This window comes from Heptranchias perlo, unplaced genomic scaffold (assembly GCF_035084215.1).
Source record: "Heptranchias perlo isolate sHepPer1 unplaced genomic scaffold, sHepPer1.hap1 HAP1_SCAFFOLD_198, whole genome shotgun sequence".
Classification (NCBI taxonomy): domain Eukaryota; kingdom Metazoa; phylum Chordata; class Chondrichthyes; order Hexanchiformes; family Hexanchidae; genus Heptranchias; species Heptranchias perlo.
In genome coordinates this window covers 59,589-77,422 of record NW_027139214.1, presented here as the reverse complement: position 1 = coordinate 77,422, position 17,834 = coordinate 59,589, and the positions used below count along the sequence as shown (strand labels likewise).

Genomic DNA, 17,834 nt, shown 5'->3' with positions numbered 1-17,834 from the left:
GGAGCAGAGTGTCCATAACTCCCCGTACTGACCGGGAGCAGAGTGTCCATAACTCCCCGTACTGACCGGGAGCAGAGTGTCCATAACTCCCCGTACTGACCGGGACAGAGTGTCCATAACTCCCCGTACTGACCGGGAGCAGAGTGTCCATAACTCCCCGTACTGACCGGGAGCAGAGTGTCCATAACTCCCCGTACTGACCGGGAGCAGAGTGTCCATAACTCCCCGTACTGACCGGGACAGAGTGTCCATAACTCCCCGTACTGACCGGGACAGAGTGTCCATAACTCCCCGTACTGACCGGGACAGAGTGTCCATAACTCCCCGTACTGACCGGGAGCAGAGTGTCCATAACTCCCCGTACTGACCGGGAGCAGAGTGTCCATAACTCCCCGTACTGACCGGGACAGAGTGTCCATAACTCCCCGTACTGACCGGGACAGAGTGTCCATAACTCCCCGTACTGACCGGGACAGAGTGTCCATAACTCCCCGTACTGACCGGGAGCAGAGTGTCCATAACTCCCCGTACTGACCGGGAGCAGAGTGTCCATAACTCCCCGTACTGACCGGGAGCAGAGTGTCCATAACTCCCCGTACTGACCGGGAGCAGAGTGTCCATAACTCCCCGTACTGACCGGGACAGAGTGTCCATAACTCCCCGTACTGACCGGGACAGAGTGTCCATAACTCCCCGTACTGACCGGGACAGAGTATCCATAACTCCCCGTACTGACCGGGACAGAGTGTCCATAACTCCCCGTACTGACCGGGACAGAGTGTCCATAACTCCCCGTACTGACCGGGACAGAGTGTCCGTATCACAGTCCGATACTGGACAGGAACATGTGCGATGCTGGGACTGGGACTGGGACTGGGACACCCTGGAGTTCTATGAAACGTTACACTTTGGACCCAAACCTGCCCCTTTCCTGCCCAGGTACAGCCAGAACCGACATGAAAAAACAGACCATCAAAACCTTCATCACTGGCACAAACTTAACGAAAGATAAAACTCGTTCGAATGTCTTCAATGATTATCTATTTTGTCCTTAATGACTGACCGTGATTGTTACTGGATTCAGTCTCGCTGAATAATAACAGGGAGACTCAGTCAGATACTGGATTACACAGTTTGTCTTTCAAACACTCAACCGACTCGAATTACTGAAATCCCATAATAACAGCCTGTCACCGGCCTCCCCCCATTAAATCATCGGCTCCACAGACCAGATTCCAGCTAATTCGCGTTCGCTCGGCTTCGAGCTCCAACCCGGGCAGTGATTCGACCCGGAGAAGCGATTGATTGAACCGACATTGGCTCCCGGTCCAGCAACGCCTCGCAATTAAAATTCTCATCCTCACGTTCAAATCCCTCCCTCGCCTCGCCCCTCCCTATCTCTGTAACCTCCTCCAGCCCCTCGCCCCTCCCTATCTCTGTAACATCCCCCAGCCCCTCGCCCCTCCCTATCTCTGTAACCTCCTCCAGCCCCTCGCCCCTCCCTATCTCTGTAACCCCCTCCAGCCCCTCGCCCCTCCCTATCTCTGTAACCTCCTCCAGCCCCTCGCCCCTCCCTATCTCTGTAACCTCCTCCAGCCCGACACCCCTCCCCATCTCTGTAACCTCCTCCAGCCCTACACCCCTCCCTATCTCTGTAACCTCCTCCAGCCCCTCGCCCCTCCCCATCTCTGTAACCCCCTCCAGCCCTACACCCCTCCCTATCTCTGTAACCCCCTCCAGCCCTACACCCCTCCCTATCTCTGTAACCTCCTCCAGCCCGACACCCCTCCCTATCTCTGTAACCCCCTCCAGCCCTACACCCCTCCCTATCTCTGTAACCCCCTCCAGCCCTACACCCTCCCTATCTCTGTAACCTCCTCCAGCACTACACCCTCCCTATCTCTGTAACCCCCTCCAGCCCTACACCCTCCCTATCTCTGTAACCCCCTCCAGCCCTACACCCTCCCTATCTCTGTAACCCCCTCCAGCCCCACACCCCTCCCTATCTCTGTAACCCCCTCCAGCCCCTCACCCCTCCCTATCTCTGTAACCCCCTCCAGCACTACACCCCTCCCCATCTCTGTAACCTCCTCCAGCCCGACACCCCTCCCTATCTCTGTAACCCCCTCCAGCCCTACACCCCTCCCTATCTCTGTAACCTCCTCCAGCCCGACACCCCTCCCTATCTCTGTAACCCCCTCCAGCCCTACACCCCTCCCTATCTCTGTAACCCCCTCCAGCCCTACACCCCTCCCTATCTCTGTAACCTCCTCCAGCCCTACACCCCTCCCTATCTCTGTAACCCCCTCCAGCCCTACACCCCTCCCTATCTCTGTAACCTCCTCCAGCCCGACACCCCTCCCTATCTCTGTAACCCCCTCCAGCCCTACACCCCTCCCTATCTCTGGAACCTCCTCCAGCCTCTCACCCCTCCCTATTTCTGTAACCTCCTCCAGCTCTACACCCCTCCGAGATCTCTGCGCTCCTCCAATTCTGGCCTCTTGTCCATCCCCGATTTCCTTTGCTCCGCCATTGGCGGCCGTGCCTTCAGCTGCCGAGGCCCTAAGCTCTGGAATTCCCTCCATAAACCTCTCCACCTCTCCGCCTCTCTCTCCTCCTTTAAAATGTTCCTTAAAACCTACCTCTTTGATGAAACTTTTGGTCACCTGTCCGAATATCTCGTTATGTGGCTCGGTGTTAAATCCTGTTTGATAATCGCTCCTGTGAAGGGCCTTGGGACGTTTTACTACGTTAAAGGCGCTATATAAATGCAGGTTGTTGTTATTATCTCTGGGCGAGGGTCAGAAACTGTGACCGTTTGTTCAGATTGAATAAAATCATAGAATCATAGGATCATAGAAGTTTACAACATGGAAACAGGCCCTTCGGCCCAACATGTCCATGTCGCCCAGTTTATATCACTAAGCTAGTCCCAATTGCCTGCACTTGGCCCATATCCCTCTATACCCATCTTACCCATGTAACTGTCCAAATGCTTTTTAAAAGACAAAATTGTACCCGCCTCTACTACTGCCTCTGGCAGCTCATTCCAGACACTCACCACCCTTTGAGTGAAAAAATTGCCCCTCTGGACCCTTTTGTATCTCTCCCCTCTCACCTTAAATCTATGCCCCCTCGTTATAGACTCCCCTACCTTTGGGAAAAAATTTTGACTATCTACCTTATCTATGCCCCTCATTATTTTATAGACTTCTATAAGATCACCCCTAAACCTCCTACTCTCCAGGGAAAAAAGTCCCAGTCTATCTAACCTCTCCCTATAAGTCAAACCATCAAGTCCCGGTAGCATCCTAGTAAATCTTTTCTGCACTCTTTCTAGTTTAATAATATCCTTTCTGTAATAGGGTGACCAGAACTGTACACAGTATTCCAAGTGTGGCCTCACCAATGCCCTGTACAACTTCAACAAGACATCCCAACTCCTGTATTCAATGTTCTGACCAATGAAACCAAGCATGCCGAATGCCTTCTTCACCACCCTATCCACCTGTGACTCCACTTTCAAGGAGCTATGAACCTGTACTCCTAGATCTCTTTGTTCTATAACTCTCCCCAACGCCCTACCATTAACGGAGTAGGTCCTGGCCCGATTCGATCGACCAAAATGCATCACCTCACATTTATCTAAATTAAACTCCATCTGCCATTCATCGGCCCACTGGCCCAATTTATTAAGGTCCCGTTGCAATCCTAGATAACCTTCTTCACTGTCCACAATGCCACCAATCTTGGTGTCATCTGCAAACTTACTAACCATGCCTCCTAAATTCTCATCCAAATCATTAATATAAATAACAAATAACAGCGGACCCAGCACCGATCCCTGAGGCACACCGCTGGTCACAGGCATCCAGTTTGAAAAACAACCCTCTACAACCACCCTCTGTCTTCTGTCGTCAAGCCAATTTTGTATCCAATTGGCTACCTCACCTTGGATCCCATGAGATATAACCTTATGTAAAAAATATATTTTTAACTGAGCAACTTGACCCCTGCAAGAAGGAGTTTGTTTTTATTGAAGTTTGTGAGACTCAGTTCGGAGACACAGTCAGTCGTGGGGATGGGAGCAGGAAGTTACAAAGGGACATGGACAGACTGAGTGAGTGGGCAAAACTGAGGCAGATGGAGTTCAATGTGGACAAGATATATTGGCCCTGGAGGGGGTTCAGCGCAGATTCACCAGAATGATACCGGGGCTAAAAGGGTTAAATTAAGAGGACAGGTTACATAAACCAGACTTGTATTCCCTCGAGTTTAGAAGATTGAGGGGTGATCAGATCAAGGTGTTTAAAATTATTGAACGATTTGATCGGGTAGATAGAGAGAAACTAATTCCTCTGGTGGGAGAGTCCAGAACAAGGGCGAATAATCTTAAAATTAGAGCCAGGCCGTTCAGGGGTGATGTCAGGAAGCGTTTCTTCACACAAAGGGGAGTGGAAATCTGGAACTCTCTCCCCCAAAAGGCTGTGGATGCTGGGGGTCAATTGGAGCTTTCAAGTCTGAGATCAATAGATTTTTGTTGGGTGAGGGTATCGAGGGATACGGAGCAAAGGAGGGTAAATGGAGTTGAGGTACAGATCAGCCATGATCTAAAATGAACAGCAGAACAGGCTCGAGGGGTTGAAAGGCCTCCTCCTGTTCCTGTGTAACAGGCTCGAGGGGCTGAATGGCCTCCTCCTGTTCCTGTGTAACAGGCTCGAGGAGCTGAATGGCCTCCTCCTGTTCCTGTGTAACAGGCTCGAGGGGCTGAATGGCCTCCTCCTGTTCCTGTGTAACAGGCTCGAGGAGCTGAATGGCCTCCTCCTGTTCCCGTGTAACAGGCTCGAGGGGCTGAATGGCCTCCTCCTGTTCCTGTGTAACAGGCTCGAGGGGCTGAATGGCCTCCTCATGTTCCAATATCCTGTGGATAGTGAGGTTTCACTGCTGACATCATCTTTAAAAAAATCTATCAGCTGAAAAGTTACTTCTGTCAGGAAATCATTACAAACATCTGTCTGACCCCAGCAGATTGAAATCATTCCAAACATCTGCTGAATCCAGCAGATTGAAATCATTGCAAACATCTGTTGAACACAGCAGATTGAAATCATTACAAACATCTGTCTGACCCCAGCAGATTGAAATCTGTGACGATTTTCAGAAATATTTGTTGGGTTTTGATGGAAGTGTCTGGTTGCTTGTCTCTCGGACCCACTCACTGTCCCGTGCAGTCTCGAGTCGATGTGTTTGTGCGCACAGTACAGATGTTCTGTTCAGACCGCGCGTTGTTCTCCATCTGGGATTATTCATTGCTGATTTCTCCTGATGCAGCTCATCCAAAGCAAGGTCAGACACGGCCAAGTATCTCATCACTAGGGGTCACTAACACAAAGTCAGGTCAGACATGGCCAAGTATCTCATCACTAGAGGTCACTGACACAAAGCAAGGTCAGACACGGCCAAGTATCTCATCACTCGGGGTCACTGACACAAAGTAAGGTCAAACACGGCCAAGTATCTTATCACGAGGGGTCACTAACACAAAGCAAGGTCAGACACGGCCAAGTATCTCATCACTTGGGGTCACTGACACAAAGTAAGGTCAAACACGGCCAAGTATCTCATCACGAGGGGTCACTAACACAAAGCAAGGTCAGACACGGCCAAGTATCTCATCACTGGGGGTGATAGTCAGTGTTGTAATGTAGGAAAAGTGGCAGCCAATTTACGGACAGCAAGATCCCACAAACAGCAATGAAATAAATGACAAGATAATCTGTTTTTTGAGGTTGGTTTAAGGATAAATTTTGGCCAGGACACCGGGGAGAATTCCCTTCTCTTCAAAATAGTGGCATTGGATCTTTTCCATCTGCCTGAGAGGGCAGACGGGGCCTCGGTTTAACGTCTCATCAGAAAGACGGCACCTCCGACAGTGCCGCACTCCCTCAGTACTGACCCTCCGACAGTGCCACACTCCCTCAGTACTGACCCTCCGACAGTGCAGCACTCCCTCAGTACTGCTCTGGAGTGTCAGCCTGGATTTTCTGCTCAAGTCTCTGGAGTGGGACTTGAACCCACGTCCTCCTAACTCAGAGGTAAACAATTTTACAACACCAAGTTATAGTCCAACAATTTTATTTTTAATCCCACAAGCTTTCGGAGGCTTCCTCCTTCCTCAGGTGGTGTTTCATTTCCACACCACCTGAGGAAGGGGGAAGCCTCCGAAAGCTTGTGGGATTAAAAATAAAATTGTTGGACTATAACTTGGTGTTGTAAAATTGTTTACAATTGTCAACCCCAGTCCATCACCTGCATCTCCACATCATAACTCAGAGGTGAGAGTGCGACCCTCTGAGTCACAGTTGAAAGGCCCCGACCTTGGAAGCCCTGTATAAAACCCACCACCGGACTCTATAAACCCTGGAACGTTCCCATCCATCGCCATCTGCCTGATTCAATGTGACCGTATCGAGCCAGGAGTCTGATGTTCTCCCCTCACTGCTAAAAGTCTCAGTGTCTCCCCTCCCTCCCATTCCAGACATTTCCTCTCCGCCTCTCATTCCTGCAGCATGTGACCCGCTCGCAGTTTACGACCCGTCTACGTCCTGTCTACGTCCCGTCTACACTTTCTGTCTTTTCCTTGCAAGACTGCGAATGTTTCGGCCACTCGAACCGGTGCAGTTACATCGAGCTGCTCACCACCACCATTTGCGTGAGCTGTAAGCACAACACGAGAGGCCGACACTGCCAGTTGTGCCGACTGGGCTATCACCGAAACCCGTCAGCAGAGCTGGACCATCACAACGTTTGCCTCGGTCAGTTCCTGTTACAATCTCCGCTCTCGCCTCCTTCCTTCACCCTTCAGATTTCAGCCCAAAACAAGATAAAGAAACAAAAAGGAACCTTCGATAGGGCTGAGCAAAAGGAATCAGCTCCCCTTTCCCCAGAGATCAGACCCGGTCCGACCTTTCCCCAGAGATCAGACCCGGTCCGACCTTTCCCCAGAGATCAGACCCGGTCCGACCTTTCCCCGGAGATCAGACCCGGTCCGACCTTTCCCCAGAGATCAGACCCGGTCCGACCTTTCCCCAGAGATCAGACCCGGTCCGACCTTTCCCCAGAGATCAGACCCGGTCCGACCTTTCCCCAGAGATCAGACCCGGTCCGACCTTTCCCCAGAGATCAGACCCGGTCCGACCTTTCCCCAGAGATCAGACCCGGTCCGACCTTTCCCTAGCGATGCGGCCTGGCCCTGAGGTAAATTGAAAGCCCTGTGTTGTGACGATATAATCATTGCTTCCCTGTCTCCATTGTTTTTCTGGAATTTGTATGTTGTTTGTCCTCTTGGCAAACGAACATCCTTCATCGTAGCAGCATCACTCGCCTCTGCTCAATGTTACCCTCCCCCCATTGTCCAACATCAATGTTCTCTCTCCATTTCCTCATCTCCTTCCCATTCTCCACACACAGAATTACAGAGAATGTACAGCCCTAGTACAATTGAAGTCAATGGGAATCAGGGGGCAAACTCTCCAGTGGCTGGAGTCATACCTAGCACAAAGGAAGATGGTAGTGGTTGTTGGAGGCCAATCATCTCAGACCCAGGTTGTTGCTGCAGGAGTTCCTCAGGGCAGTGTCCGAGGCCCAAACATCTTCAGCTGCTTCATCAATGACCTTCCCTCCATCATAAGGTCAGAAATGGGGATGTTCGCTGATGATTGCACAGTGTTCAGTTCCATTCGCAACCCCTCAAATAATGAAGCAGTCCGAGCCCGCATGCAGCAAGACCTGGACAACATCCAGGCTTGGGCTCATAAGTGGCAAGTAACATTCGCGCCAGATAAGTGCCAGGCAATGACCATCTCCAACAAGAGAGAGTCTAACCACCTCCCCTTGACATTCAACGGCATTACCATCGCCAAATCCCCCACCATCAACATCCTGGGGGTCACCATTGACCAGAAACTTAACTGGACCAGCCACATAAATACTGTGGCTAAAAGAGCAGGTCAGAGGCTGGGTATTCTGCGGCGAGTGACTCACCTCCTGACTCCCCAAAGCCTTTCCACCATCGACAAGGCACAAGTCAGGAGTGTGATGGAATACTCTCCACTTTCCTGGATGAGTGCAGCTCCAACAACACTTAAGAAGCTCGACACCATCCAGGACAAAGCAGCCCGCTTGATTGGCACCCCATCCACCACCCTAAACATTCACTCCCTTCACCACCGGCGCACTGTGGCTGCAGTGTGTTCCTTCCACAGGATGCACTGCAGCAACTCGCCAAGGCTTCTTCGACAGCACCTCCCAAACCCGCGACCTCTACCGCCTGGAAGGACAAGGGCAGCAGGTACATGGGAACAACACCACCTGCACGTTCCCCTCCAAGTCACACACCATCCCGACTTGGAAATATATCGCCGTTCCTTCATCGTCGCTGGGTCAAAATCCTGGAACTCCCTTCCTAACAGCACTGTGGGAGAACCGTCACCACACGGACTGCAGCGGTTCAAGAAGGCGGCTCACCACCACCTTCTCAAGGTGGGCAATAAATGCTGGCCTCGCCAGCGACGCCCACATCCCATGAATGAATAAAATAAAAGCTTCATAGTTTAGTCTCAACTAAACTCAGAACACATGATGTTGGTTTTGTTACTTCCGTTTCAGTTATTTTCAGTGAGTGATTTCCTCTGTTGCCAGGGTAACAATCTGTCAGATCTCAGCACAAGAGGTGTTGGCCCCAATTTATATCTGAAAGACCATGAAACATTCAGTGTAAACTCCTATCTGTGTATTCAACAGACCAGGAGCAGGAACATCTTCTGGATACGGGGAATACATTTCAATATCATTTCTGCTAAACCAAAAAAAATAAAATTATAATCCAGCAGTAGGTTGTGTCGATACATTTAATTCACAAGACGTCCTGTTGCCATGGTTCAAGAACACTTTTCTAAGATTGGTAACGCCTGTTCCAATAACTTTTTAATGGAGAATATTGTTTCACTTGCTATTCAGTCCTCCCAGCATCTGTGGCGCTGTAGCGAACATTCGCACATGTCCGCCTGCCATTCTGGCCCATTTCAACAAACACAGTGAGAACACATTTTGGTTCATCTGTCAAAGGCCATCGAGATTCACCAGGAATCAATCAGAAGTCTTATTTATATTGCACACTTTGTGTAAGCATCACACTTACTGCTGCACTCCTCTCTTGTCACACTCACTTCCTGTTACACATCAAACTTCACAATTCACACATCAAACTTTGAATGTAACCTCTCACTCCCTGTTACTGGGGTGTCGGTGTGGGACTGAGTCAGTGGGGTCTCGGTGTGGGTCTGGGTCAGTGGGGTGTGGGACTGGGTCAATGGGGTCTCGGTGTGGGACTGGGTCAATGGGGTGTGGGTCTGGGTCAGTGGGGTCTTGGTGTGGGTCTGGGTCAGTGGGGTCTTGGTGTGGGTCTGAGTCAGTGGAGTGTGGGTCTGGGTCAGTGGGGTCTTGGTGTGGGTCTGGGTCAGTGGGGTCTTGGTGTGGGTCTGGGTCAGTGGAGTGTGGGTCTGGGTCAGTGGGGTCTCGGTGTGGGTCTGGGTCAGTGGGGTCTTGGTGTGGGTCTGGGTCAGTGGGGTCTTGGTGTGGGACTGGGTCAGTGAGGTGTGGGACTGGGTCAGTGGGGTGTGGGTCTGGGTCAGTGGGGTGTGGGTCTGGGTCAGTGGGGTGTGGGTCTGGGTCAGTGGGGTGTGGGTCTGGGACAGTGGGGTGTGGGTGTGGGTCAGTGGGGTGTTGGACTGGGTCAGTGGGGTGTGGGTCTGGGTCAGTGGGGTGTGGGACTGGGTCAGTGGGGTGTGGGTCTGGGTCAGTGGGGTCTCGGTGTGGGTCTGGGTCAGTGGGGTGTCGGTGTGGGACTGGGTCAGTGGGGTGTGGGTCTGGGTCAGTGGGGTCTCGGTGTGGGTTTGGGTCAGTGTGGTCTCGGTGTGGGTCTGGGTCAGTGGAGTGTCGGTGTGGGTCTGGGTCAGTGGGGTCTCAGTGTGGGTCTGGGTCAGTGGGGTGTCGGTGTGGGTCTGGGTCAGTGGGGTCTCGGTGTGGGTCTGGGTCAGTGGGGTCTCAGTGTGGGTCTGGGTCAGTGGGGTGTCGGTGTGGGTCTGGGTCAGTGGGGTGTCGGTGTGGGTCTGGGTCAGTGGGGTCTCGGTGTGGGTCTGGGTCAGTGAGGTCTCGGTGTGGGTCTGGGTCAGTGGAGTGTGGGTCTGAGTCAGTGGGGTGTCGGTGTGGGTCTGGGTCAGTGGGGTGTCGGTGTGGGTCTGGGTCAGTGGGGTGTGGGTCTGGGTCAGTGGGGTCTCAGTGTGGGTCTGGGTCAGTGGGGTGTCGGTGTGGGTCTGGGTCAGTGGGGTGTCGGTGTGGGTCTGGGTCAGTGGGGTGTCGGTGTGGGTCTGGGTCAGTGGGGTGTCGGTGTGGGTCTGGGTCAGTGGGGTCTCGGTGTGGGTCTGGGTCAGTGGAGTGTGGGTCTGGGTCAGTGGGTTGTCGGTGTGGGTCTGAGTCAGTGGGGTGTCGGTGTGGGTCTGGGTCAGTGGGGTGTCGGTGTGGGTCTGGGTCAGTGGGGTCTCGGTGTGGGTCTGGGTCAGTGGGGTGTGGGTCTGGGTCAGTGGGGTCTCAGTGTGGGTCTGGGTCAGTGGGGTGTCGGTGTGGGTCTGGGTCAGTGGGGTGTGGGTCTCGGTCAGTGGGGTCTTGGTGTGGGTCTGGGTCAGTGGGGTCTCGGTGTGGGTCTGGGTCAGTGGAGTGTGGGTCTGGGTCAGTGGGTTGTCGGTGTGGGTCTGAGTCAGTGGGGTGTCGGTGTGGGTCTGGGTCAGTGGGGTGTCGGTGTGGGTCTGGGTCAGTGGGGTCTCGGTGTGGGTCTGGGTCAGTGGGGTGTCGGTGTGGGTCTGGGTCAGTGGGGTGTCGGTGTGGGTCTGGGTCAGTGGGTTGTCGGTGTGGGTCTGGGTCAGTGGGGTCTCAGTGTGGGTCTGGGTCAGTGGGGTGTCGGTGTGGGTCTGGGTCAGTGGGGTGTGGGTCTCGGTCAGTAGGGTCTCGGTGTGGGTCTGAGTCAGTGGGGTGTCGTGGGGGTCTGGGTCAGTGGGGTCTCGGTGTGGGTCTGGGTCAGTGGGGTGTCGTGTGGGTCTGGGTCAGTGGGGTCTCGGTGTCGGTCTGGGTCAGTGGGACGGATGAACAACATTACGTGAACTGTACAGGGTCGGTGAGAAGCCAAGCTCCAGGTTACAGAACCTCACTGCAACGAAAAGATGCATTTAAGGTGAAGTGAGATAAACACGTGAGGGAGAAAGGAATGGAAGGATTTGCTGATACAGTTAGAAGAAGAGGGGTGGGAGGAGGCTCATGTGGAGTCTAAACGCTGCCATAGACCAGTTGGGCCGAATGGCCTGATTCTGTGCTGTAAATTCTATGTAAACAAAATCGATGTAATAACCTGCGTTAATTGTGTGCAGTCGCCCCAAGGAGTGGAACACGGGCCGTGTCCAATCAGTGTGTGGACGATTGACGCTGTTTGTAAACTGTTGGAGACTTGTTTCCCCCCAGAGTCGGCTCGTCCCCTGTCCTGGGCCCGAGTCATTTGTGTCCCTGAGATTGTGTCGATGGGTTTTATTGGGAACAGCCATGTGCAGTGTGTGTGTTGTCTTGTTTCTGCAGACTGTCAGTGTCACCCCTATGGCTCACTCCATGATCGCTGTAATGAGACGGGATATTGTGACTGTAAGGAGGGGACAGCAGGGCCCAAGTGTGACAAGTGCCTGCCCGGATATTACTGGCACAGGGGCTGCCGAGGTAAGTAACCGTTCCAGCACCAGACCCTCCCTCACTCCGCCTGGCTCCTGTGTGTCAGGGTCAGCAGTGGATCCGATAGCAGAGATACCAGGGGGGGAAAGACAAAGGCTTTTAGACAAGGAACCCTCCTGGGTTCCCCCATCACCCTGAGAAACAATTAGTGGCACAGCTCCTCACAAAGGGAGGGACTGGAGTTCAGTGAGGAGCATTTCATCGAATCAGACAGCACACAAGGAGGCCATTCAGCCCATCGAGCCTGTGCTGGCTCTTTGAAAGAGCGATCCTATTAGTCTCACTCCCCCCGCTCTTTCCCCATAGCTCTGCAAATTTTTCCTTTTCAAGTATTTATTCAATTCCCTTTTGAAAGTTATTATTGAATCTGCTTCCAGATCAGAACAACTCGCTGTGTAAAAAAATTCTCCTCATCTCCCCTCTGGCTCTTTCACCAATTACCTTAAATCTGTGTCCTCTGGTTACCGACCCTCCTGCCAGTGGAAACAGTTTCTCCTTATTTACTCTATTAAAACCCCTCATAATTTTTAACCCCTCTATTAAATCTCCCCTTCACCTTCTCTGTTCTGAGGAGAACAATCCCAGCTTCTCCAGTCTCTCCACATAACTGAAGTCCCTCAACCATGGTCCCATTCCAGTAAATCTCCTCTGCACCCTCTCCAAGGCCTTGACATCCTTCCGAAAGTGTGGTGCCCAGAATTGGACACAATAATTGGACACAGAATTTAACCCTCAGTCTCTCCTTCAGTATTTAATCATCAATTTAGTCCCATTCACCCATCACCCCTGTGATCTCTGACCTACATTGGCTCCCGGTCCAGCAACGCCTCGATTTAAAGATTCACATCCTCACATTCAAATCCCTCCGTTGCCTCGCCCCTCCCTATCTCTGTAACCTCCTTCAGCCCTGCACCCCTCCGAGATCTCTGCGCTCCCCCAATTCTGGCCTCTTGCACATCCCCCATTTCCTTCACCCCCCCATTGGCGGCCGTGCCTTCAGCTGTCTGGACCCGAAACTCTGGAATTCCCCCCAAACCTCTCCCCCTCTCTCTCCTCCTTTAAGACGCTCCTTAAAATCTACCTCTTTGACCAAGCTTTTGGTCTCCTGTCCTAATGTCTCCTTATGTGGTTCAGTGTTAATTTTTCTCTGATTTACGCTCCTGTGAAGCACCTTGGGCCGTTTTACTACGTTAAAGGCGCTATATAAATGCAAGTAGTTGTTGGTGTAAAAGTGAAACACTGGGAGCGGCGACAGTTCAAACAATCTCTGAGGTCAGGAGATTTCCAGTGACCTGACGTTTCTTTTCTCTGACCTCTTGCAGCCGGCGTGTGCGATAACTTGCTGACGCGGTGTCAGAACGGAGGAGTGTGCGAGGACAATGGGAGGTGTCGCTGTCCCGCTCCCTACACCGGGCTCCTGTGTGAGAAAGGCCAGTGTGGGAAGGAAGCAGGAGGGTGTGTCTCCCAATCCCCCCGGGACCCCACCTTACACCGGGTGCTGCTGTCACTCACTGCGCTGCTAACCACCGCTAACGGACGCCCGGCGCTCTGACCCGCTTCCAGCGCCACGGACGCTCACGGGAAGGTGCAAAGAGCGGAGGAGAATCCAGCGTTTACTGCGTCCCCGTTAAACACGGTCCCCGCCCTCCGGCCCGGGAAAGGCAAACTGTAACCCAGGCCTGAGCCCACCCACCCACCCACCGAGCCCGACTGTATCTCCGAGCCCTGAAGGAATGGGCAGTCAGTGGGGACTGTACTTTCAGACCCCCTGCCGGAGGGAGGGAGGGAGGGAGGGAGGGAGGGAGGCAGCTGCTAATATTCATTCTCCAATCGCCAGCCTGGCCTCGGATGGCCAGCTTTGGGAAAGAAGAAAGAAAGAAAGAAAGACTTGCATTTATATAGCGCCTTTCACCACCTCAGGACGTCCCAAAGAGCTTTACAGACAATGAAGTACTTTTGAAGTGTCGTCACTGTTGGAATGTAGGAAACACGGCAGAAAATTTGTGGAGCTCAGAGGAGGCCGTTCCCCGCTCTGGTGCAGCCCTCGCTCGCTCGCCCCTCACTCACTCCCTCCCTCTCCCTCACTCTCTCCCTTCCTCACTCTCCCTCACACCCTCATTCACTCCTCACTCACTCTGTCCCTCCACTCACTCAATCCACACTCCCTCCCTCCCTCACTTCATTCATTCACTCCCTCAGTCACTCCACTCACTCATCAATTGCTTGCCCCTCACTCACTCACTCCCTCCATCCCTCTCACTCCTCACTCATTCACTCACTCCTCACTCTCCACACTCACTCCTTCACTCCCTCCCTCACTCTTTCCCTCACTCCTTCCCTCCCTCACTCCCACCCTCACTCACTCAGTCACTCACTCATTCCTCACTCCCTCCCTCCCTCACTCACTGCGAGGGATTGCTGTCGGTACATCGTGACCTGAGGAAATCTGTGGGCCGGCTTCGAGCGGCCTAGAACCTGGGCTTTAGTGCCCGTTGTGTGTAATCCTGGAGCGCATCAGAGCGATGGGGGAATAATCCTGAGCAGTGAGTGGAGAGTGTTAGTGCGTTTATCGATTCTTTTGTATTAAGATGAAGTTATTTTCTTGCAATCCCACAATGTTCCATGTAGTTTTTGTGTGAATCGCGGTTTGTGTTGATGAATATATCTCTCACTGTGTAATTCCCAGCGACGGGGGGAATGAGACGGTTTTATTTTATTTGTATGATTTTCCTGTGCACAGATTTCTCTGTAACTGCAACGTGCTGACATCAAAGAATCTGAGTTTACAGCTCTGGAAAGTGTCATAAGATCCAGGAAAGGATTTGATGCTTTACTCTGGACAACAATAAAAGCTGCTGCAGAAAGTGTCCTGGTCTCCTGATCTGGGTCCTGACTGTGTGTCTGTGGGGAGGGGTTCAGGGGGAGGGGGAAGGGGTTGAGGGGGAGGGGTTAAGGGAGTTAGGAAGGGGGTTCGGGGGGAGGAGTGGGTTGAGGGGGAGGGGAAGGTGTTGAGGGGGAGGGGAAGGGGTTAAGGGGGTTAGGAAGGGGGTTCGGGGGGAGTGTCCCGGGTCGGTTCCAGTCCTGGGTTCCCCGATTCCAGGAGCCTGTTGAACGGGAGCCATCGACAGATTGGGCCGTATTGCACTCTGGGAGATTGAGTGACCTGACCCCGTGACCCCAGACAGGCGGCGGAGGGGGAGGGGGACAGTGGCCAGGGAGGAGGGGAGGGGGTGGAATCAGCAGCATGGGAACGGAGTTTGTGGCGGGGATCGAAGACACCGGCTGAAATTTTAACTCCAAGCTGCGAAGTCGGCGGGGGGCGAATTCCCTGAGTCCGGGTTTCCCGGACGTCCTTAGGATTTTGACGTCAGGACGTCTTTTAGGTTTTTTTGCGCCCAAAAGTTCGTCTGGATTGACAGGCTGGTCTCAGTCGGACGGGAGAAGAGCAAGGAAGATGATGTGAGGGGTGAGTGTTAGACGGAGGGCGGGAGGGAGGTATTGGGGCTGGAATTCACCGGGGGTGAAGGGTCGATAGTCATCAGGGGTCATCGGGGGTTGGCACCAGCGGGCAGGAGTAATCGCAGGGTACAGGGGTCATCATGGGAGGTGTCAGAGATTGTGGGGGATGTCGGAGATCGTGGTGAGGTCGGAGATCGTGGTGGGGTCCCAGATCATGTGGGGGTCGCAGGTTGTGGGGGGTCGCAGGTCGTGGGGGGGTCAGAGATCGTGAGGGGTCAGAGATCGTGGTAGGGTTGGAAATCGTGGGTGGGGTCACAGATGGTGATGGGGTCGGAGATTGTTGTGGGGGGATCGGCGACCGTGGCGAGGGGGGGGTCGGAGATCGTGGTGGGGTCGGAGATCGTGGGGGGGGGGGTCTGAGATTGTAGGGGCAGGTTGGAGATTGTGTGTCGGGGGGTCAGAGATCATGGGGTGGAGGGGTTGCCCCAGGGAAGCTTGTTGGGCCTGGGGGAAGCACTCCTGCTCCTCCGGGCCCACAAGCCCTGCGATAAAGGCACTCACCTGCTGTTTAGGGCCTTCTCACCTCCTCTCACGAGGTGTGAAGGAGAAGGCCCGGGAATCCAGACAAAGCAGCACTCCCTCCGCACTGCCCTGGAGTGGCAGCTTGGATCATGAGCTCAAACTCCCGAGCCCCAGCAAGTCACACAACTCTCTAGTCCCAGAATAGAACATGTTACCAACTGAGCTCTGCACCGGTCAGGCAGCATCTGAGGGGCAACGTTTTGGGTGGGATCCTGAGTCAGTTCTGCTGTTTATTGCCAGCAATTTGTTTTATTCAAAGTACAGATGCCATTTTGTCGAAATGTCTTTAATCTAAAAACGGAGAAACAGTGTACACACGCTCACACTAAAGGAATTGAAGGTGAAATATTAGTGAGCATTCCTGGTTCCTTTCAGAGACCGAGCAATCAGTTATTGAAGCCCCCCTGCCCATGGTTTAGTGGGTAAAGTGTAACTGGTCTGATGTGTTGACCGTGGGCTCCACATGGTCTCGGTCTCATTAAACTGGGGCAGGACAAAGAATCAGTCAGGGTTAAATTTATATTTATCAATGACTTGGATGAAGGAATAGAGAGCCGTGTGTCTCAGTTTGCTGACGACACTAAGTTAGGTGACACAGTAAATAGTGTAGATGGGAGCAGAAAGTTGCAAAGGGACATTGGTCGATTCAGTGAGTGGGCAAAACTGGGGCAGATGGAGTTCAATGTGGGGAAGTGTGAGGTCATTCACTTTGGACCTAAGAAAGATCGATCAGAGTATTTTCTAAATGGTGAGAAGCCGGGAACTGTGGAGGAGCAGAGAGATTTAGGGGCCCAAGCACAGAAATCACTAAACGCCAGTGGACAGGTACAAAAAATAATTAAAAAGACGAATGGAATGTTCACCTTTATCTCGGGGGCTGGAATACAAAGGGGAGGAAGTGATGTTCCAGCTGTACAGAGCTCTGGTCAGACCACATCTGGAGACTGGGTTCAGTTCTGGGCACCGCACCTCAGGAAGGATATATTGGCCCTGGAGGGGGTGCAGCACAGATTCACCAGAATGTTCTTATTAGGGCGGGAAAGTGGAGTTGAGGTAAAAGATCAGCCATGATCTGATTGAATGGCGGAGCAGGCTCGAGGGGCCGTATGGCCGACTCCTGCTCCTAGTTCTTATGTTCTTATATCGGGGCTGGAATGGTTAAATTACGAGGCCAGGCTGCACACACTAGGCTCATATGCCCTGAGTCTCGAAAATTAAGGGGAGATCTAATTGAATATTTTAAATGATTAAAGGATTTGATAGGGTAGATAGAGAGAAACTATTTCCTCTGGTGGGAGAGTCCAGAACAAGGGGGAATAATCTTAAAATTCGAGCTCGGCCGTTCAGGGGTGATGTCAGGAAACATTTCTTCACACAAAGGGGAGTGGAAATCTGGAACTCTCTCCCCCAAAAAGCTGTTGAGGCTGGGGGTCAATTGAAAATTTGAAAATTGAGATTGATAGATTTTTGTTGGGTGAGGGGATGAAGGGTTACAGAACATTGGCGGGTAAATGGAGTTAAGATACAGATCTGCCATGATCTAATTGAATGGCGGAACAGGCTGGAGGGGATGAATGGCCTCCTCCCGCTCCTATGTTCCCATAACCAGAATTGGACACAGTGCTCGGGGTGGGTCTGACCAGAACTGGACACAGTACTCGGGGTGGGTCTGACCAGAACTGGACACAGTACTCGAGTGGGTCTGACCAGAACTGGACACAGTACTCGGGGTGGGTCTGACCAGAACTGGACACAGTGCTCGAGGTGGGTCTGACCAGAACTGGACACAGTACTCGAGTGGGTCTGACCAGAACTGGACACAGTACTCGGGGTGGGTCTGACCAGAACTGGACACAGTACTCGAGGTGGGTCTCAGTAAGGCCTTCGATAAAGTCCCCCACAGGAGACTGGTCAAGAAGGTACGAGCCCATGGAATCCAGGGTGCCTTGGCACTTTGGATACAAAAC

General features: G+C 52.8%; 1 protein-coding gene across 1 annotated transcript in view; it reads left to right on the top strand.

Annotated features, from left to right (window-relative positions):
* The window catches only part of LOC137309968 (netrin-G1-like), a 61,755-nt gene extending 48,186 nt beyond the window's left edge, over nucleotides 1–13,569 (top strand). Inside the window, exons 5-7 of the mRNA XM_067977965.1 lie at nucleotides 6,648–6,815; nucleotides 11,680–11,814; nucleotides 13,149–13,569. Of these exons, the coding sequence (XP_067834066.1) occupies nucleotides 6,648–6,815; nucleotides 11,680–11,814; nucleotides 13,149–13,378 (533 nt within the window). The 3' untranslated portion in view covers nucleotides 13,379–13,569. The remainder of the gene's footprint in view (nucleotides 1–6,647; nucleotides 6,816–11,679; nucleotides 11,815–13,148) is intronic.
* The last annotated feature ends 4,265 nt before the right edge of the window (nucleotides 13,570–17,834 follow it).